Here is a 5,324-nt window from a genome sequence, read left to right on the forward strand (position 1 = left end):
TTGATATAATTTTAAATACTTTAATATTTTATTCTCTTAGTATTTCAGGCAGACTTTAATTAATAGGTTCTTGTGGACCTGAAAAATTAAAACAGTGCCTTTGAATAATTTCACTTCCTTTGGGTTTTCTTTCTTCTAATTTTAAAAGAAATTAAGCATTTTCCAGCCCCCCTCCCGCCCCCCACCGGGAAGTATCAAGGGTCCTAGGCACTGGGCCCACTGTGTCTCAGGGAGAAGCCGGCCCTGATTCAGTAGGAATGTGCAATTTTTTAAAAATACTGTTATCCATGGCCTGTACATCCACCTCAACACAACTCTGGCCTATCCTGAAAGCCCATCCTATCAATAAAATACTGACATAAAATGCCCGGGACGTATATACATTTTCACTTGTCTCTGAAGAGTGACTTACACAGGTGGACTCCAAGGGGCTTAAAACAAAAAACAAAACCAACTCAGCACACAAGATAGATTTTCTTCAATATTTTATTTATATAGAAATACTTAAAAAATGAAGTAGCACCATTACTTAAGTTTTACCTTTATTATGTAGAACTTTAAATGTCAGAAAAATAAAACTCTTGATACAATTTCAAATCTTGTCTCAGCAAATATAATATTAGTATTTGACCATGAGGTTAAAGGCCCTTTATCATAAAATAAAATATACTTTGTTTTTTAAACTTTGCTCAGTAAAGTACATTTAAGCTCAAGTAACGTCACCTACATATACATAAACAAGTGGTAAACAAATGTATTAAAATAGAAATACTAAAACTATAGTGGCCCAACAGAATTTTTGTAGCTTGCACTGAATTCTATTTATACAAATGTTAGAAAGCATCAACAGTTCCTTTTGACATGTTTATACATTTCCGTTTTTTTTTTTGTAATAATATAGAATAAAATATGCTTTATATCACTGGATAGAAAATATGCTGGGTGAAGCATTTCTAGAAGATTTGTCTGAACCTATAAAATCTCCATCCCAACAGAATACTGTTCAAAACATTACACATTTTATGGTTTTGTAATTCCGTCACGATTGTGTGGTTATTAAAATAATACAGTGTTCTTTGCCATAAGGCCATACTAAAATAAAAAGATTTAACCCAGCTACAAAAAAGTTCACTGAACTTAAATTAAAATACTTGTAAACATCTTTGCAATATGAAATATAATTTTTCAAGTCAAAAAAGAATAAAATACTTCAATCTGTATTAATGCAATTTCTCTTTAAAACTTTTAAACGTTTTTAATATATAAGAGATATGTTACAGTTTAACTTTTTATAAAGCTGCAGTATCCTGGCCCTTCCACAACATTCAAAAAGGATCCACTGTGTTCTATAATAAGCATCGTAGGAACCCAGCCACAAAGGGGAACACACTAAAACAGTCCACACATCCCATAAGCACTATTATTATCATCTTCATCATAATAATTATTGTTCTTTTTTTTTTTCCTACTTTAAGAAAATGGAAAACTTGTGGGGTTTTCTTCTTTTGGAAGCTTCCTATGAAGTACAGTGTAAAACCTATCATTACTAGAATGTCGCCGTTCCTATTATTTATAGAGCATGCATTTCGGGTGGTTTCGGGGGTTTCCCAGGCTACAGTACTCTTGATGCAGGTATCCTGGCAAGTTCCTTTGTTTGAAAATTTAAATTTAAAAAAAAAAACAAAACGAGCGGATACTACAGCTTTCCAAGCTCCTCCGGGATCTCAGAGTGTGAGCAGGGGTGGGGGAGGAGAAGGTGGGGCGCGGGACCGCGGGGGGGGCGGGGGGGCCGAGGCTGGAGCGGAGGGGAGGGGGCCTCCCTGGCCCCGCGGGCTGCGCGCAGGCGCGCGCTGCCTTCAGGAAAAGATGCGGATGGCCTGAGTGACCGCGGTGTGGCAGACCGGGCACTCGGGCTCGCTCTTCTCGCAGATGCGGTTGGCGCACTCCATGCAGAAGAGGTTGTGGCCGCAGGGCACGAGCGCGGCGATCACTTCGCTCTCGAAGCACACGGAGCAGTCGCGGCTGCCCTTCCGCCGCAAGCCCGACGACGACGACGAGGAGCTGGACGAGGAGCTGGACGACGACGAGGAGCCGGAGGTGTCGGACGGCTGCAGGCCCGGCAGCTGCGCCCCCAGCCCGTTGGCGTAGGCGGCGTAGGCCAGGCCGCCTCCGCCCGGGTCGCTGCGCACCCGGCGAGCCAGGTGGTGCTCGCCCGCCCCCGGCGCCATGTGCAAGGGCGGGGACAGGCGCGGGCAGCTCGCGCCCGGGTGCAGCCGGCGGTGCCCCAGCAGCCCCAGGTTGGCACTGGAGGGCGCGCCGGCGCCGGGGAAGACCACCGAGGACGACGAGGCGGACGAAGACGCGGAGGACGAGCAGGAAGACGACACGGGCGCTGCGGGTCCGCCTCCGGGGGGGCGCTCGAACTGAGCCCAGAGCAGCGGCGCCCCAGGCGGCGGAGCGGGAGCCGGGTCGAAGGTGGGCTGCAGCTCGGGACAGCCGTCGGGGGAAGGCACGGAAGCTTCCCCCGCCGCGTAGGTGTATCCGTTGCCGTTGTTGTTGTTGTTTCCGTTGTGGGCAAAGCTGAGCGCGGGGCTGGGGGGGCTGTAGTCCGCCAGGCGCGGGGTGGCGGCTGTGCTGCCGCTGGTCCCCCCGCCGAAGTAAGAGTCCGTGGAGGCGCTGCCAAGCGAGCTGGAGCTGTCGTTGCGGTAGCTAGAGAAGGGCTTGCGGCCGGGGGTGGGCGTGATGCTGGGGGTGGGCTTGCTCCAGAGGCTGCCCGGGCCGGACCCGCCGGACCCGTGATGCAGCTCAAAGCCCACGTCCGTGCCGTTGGCGTGGAAGTCGTTCTCATCCGTGAGCTCGATGATGCCGCCGGTGCGCAGGGCGATGTGCGCCTCGATCTCTTCGCGAGCTCGGTCCACGTTCTCGGGCATGCCGGTCACCTCGAACACCGGCTCCTTGTCGCGGCTGGGCGTCACGATGTACGTGTGCGTCTGTTGTTGGATGCGCTTGATCGTGGCGCCCTTGGGCCCCACCACGAGCCCCACCACGCGATAGGGCACCCGCACCTGGATGGTGGTCTGTCCGGGCAGGTTGGGCGGCCCGGGCACTGCGCCGTTGAGCGCCGTGTTCTTATTCCGCGAGGCGCGGATCATGGAGAAGTGCTCCGCGGCAGAGATGATCTCCCTCCGAGCCATGGCCACATCCTCCTTCCTGCCCGTCACAACAAAGACAGGCTCCTCCCCGCGAACCGGGGTCTTGATGTAAGTATTGGTCTTCGCCCGCAGCGCTTTAATTTTACAACCTGGGAGCCAGGGTGCAGGGGAGGGAGTGGGAGAGAGAGACAGACACGCCCATTATCCCGGGGTAACCGCGGAGACCTGGGACCGCCCGCGTCCAGGGCTGCGGGACGGCAGGACACGCTTTGGGCGGAAAGGGGGCGGCTCCCTCACTGACCCTGGGCCACGCCACGGGCTGGGAAGCGGGTTCCACCCGCGAGGCGCTCGAGGAACAGCCCATTGGCTGCCCAGCCCTCCCCCAGTGACTGCAGTCGTCCCGAGCAAACCCGAGAATCCCAGAAAAAGTCAGCCGGGGAGATGCCGCTAGGATCCAGCGGGGCGCGCCGTCCGCCCTGAAGACGCGGCGAAGGGGTTCAGGGAAGAGGGCCGGAGCCGCGATCCCCCCAGAACTGGGGGACTGAGGGGAAGGGGGGGCAGTCCCGGGACCCATTGTTCCTCCTCTGGGCTCCATTCCGCTTTGCAGAAATCCAGAATCCTCCTCCCATCCGATGCTCACTCCTCCTCCTCCCCCTCCCAAAGGACCGATCAAAGGCCCCCTCCCCCAAGCATCTTATATTTAAATCCTATTTCCCGGGGTGGGCTGGGTGGGGGGCGCTAGGGGAGAAGGCAGTGGTTTTAGCAGGATAAAGTGCATCCCGCCGTGGCAGCGGCGCGGCTCCGGGAGACAGCCTGCCTGCACTTTCTTTGTCTGGGGCGCCGGCCCCTCGCGCGGCTCTTCCTCTCTCCTTAAGGCTCGCGGGCGCCGCGGATCCCGAACCCTCTCGCGCCCTCCCCGCGGGGCGGTGGTCCGAGACCCTCTCCCCTCCAGTTCCCCATCTCCGCCGGACCCACCTTGCCGCCCCACGATCTCGGCGACGTGCTCGGAGCTGGGCACCGGCACGCACTCGGTCATGTTCACGCTCTTCTTGCGCGGCTCACTGTCGTACAGAGAGGCGCCCTCGTCACTGTCCAGCCCCAGCAGGGAGAGCTGATCGAGCGCGAGCTGCAGGGCTCTTTGGTCATCCAGGGTCTCTCCCCCGCCGCCGCCGCCGCCGCCGCCGCCGCCGCCGCCTCCCCCTCCGCCGCCGCTGCCGTTGCGCTCCAGGTCTGCAAACAGGGAGCTGGGCATCGCTCGGCCGTGCGCGCCGCGCCCCCGCCGGCCCTCGGCTCGGCGGCCAGAAGCTGCGGCCACAAAGGCAGCCGGGAAGCGAGTGGTCAGGGGCGGGGAGGCCGGCCGGCTGCAGCGGGCTCCGCTGCTCCTTTCTCGGCGCCGGGAGGAGTGGGTCGCTCGGCGCGGTCCGCGCCGGGCAGTGGCTGCAGGAGCCCCCGCCTGGGTCCCCACCCCAGATCTGCCGCCGGGTGGGGTGGGGGCAGAGCTCGAGCGGCAGGCGCGCGTGCCCCCCGAGTGCCCGGCTGGCTGGCCACAATGCCGAGCGAGAAGCGAGCAGGCGAGCGACAGCAGCGTTTCTTTAAGGAGCCCCTCCCCGGCTCCTCCACTCCCTCCCGCCCGCCCGCCCGCCCGCCCGCCCTCACTCAGCGCTTTTTCCTCCTCTCCTCCCCGCCTCTTGACTGAGCCTCTGCAGCCAGACGGCTCCGGAGGGGGACGAGGGAGGCGCAACGTCACCGGCGGGAGCTGACACTACAATGCCACTGACACTATCGCTGGGGGAGGCGATTGGCGCGCGCCGGGCCGGGGGCGGGCGGAGGCCGCGGTCAGGGCGCGCCGAGAGCGAGCGCCCCCCACCCCCGCGCCCGCCGCAGCCCGCCCCGTCCTCCTCGCGCCGCGCCCCTCCCCCGCCGCCGCTAACGCCTCTCTTTGTTGTCTAATGCGGGACCGGCAGGCTCGGGACAGTCGCGCGTACCTATCGGCCGAGGACAGCCTGTCCCCAGCTCTCTTCCCTCGCCTGATGGAGAAGGGAAAACGCGCCCAACTCTGAGGCCAGCGGCCCGGCTCCGAGAGAGCGGTCCTGAGAAAGTCCCGTTAGCGTCCCCAAATAAACCACCCCTAGAGCCCACGGGGCCCCTGGGAGAAAGGTCTATCGTCTGCCC

The 5,324-nt window shown here is 58.3% G+C and overlaps 1 protein-coding gene across 1 annotated transcript; it reads right to left on the minus strand.

Annotated features, from left to right (window-relative positions):
* Positions 1-489: 489 nt before the first annotated feature.
* Positions 490-4,760, minus strand: MEX3B (mex-3 RNA binding family member B). The gene is made up of 2 exons (XM_045899303.3): positions 4,128-4,760; positions 490-3,301 (listed from the first exon to the last, which is right to left on the minus strand). The coding sequence occupies exons 1-2, from the start codon at positions 4,402-4,404 to the stop codon at positions 1,857-1,859; spliced, it is 1,722 nt and encodes a 573-aa protein (XP_045755259.1). The 5' UTR covers positions 4,405-4,760; the 3' UTR covers positions 490-1,856.
* Positions 4,761-5,324: the final 564 nt, after the last annotated feature.

The sequence above is a fragment of the Mirounga angustirostris genome, unplaced genomic scaffold (genome assembly GCF_029215605.1).
Source record: "Mirounga angustirostris isolate CCGP_5_RB_7025 unplaced genomic scaffold, mMirAng1.0.hap1 SCAF_9, whole genome shotgun sequence".
Taxonomy (NCBI): Eukaryota; Metazoa; Chordata; class Mammalia; order Carnivora; family Phocidae; genus Mirounga; species Mirounga angustirostris.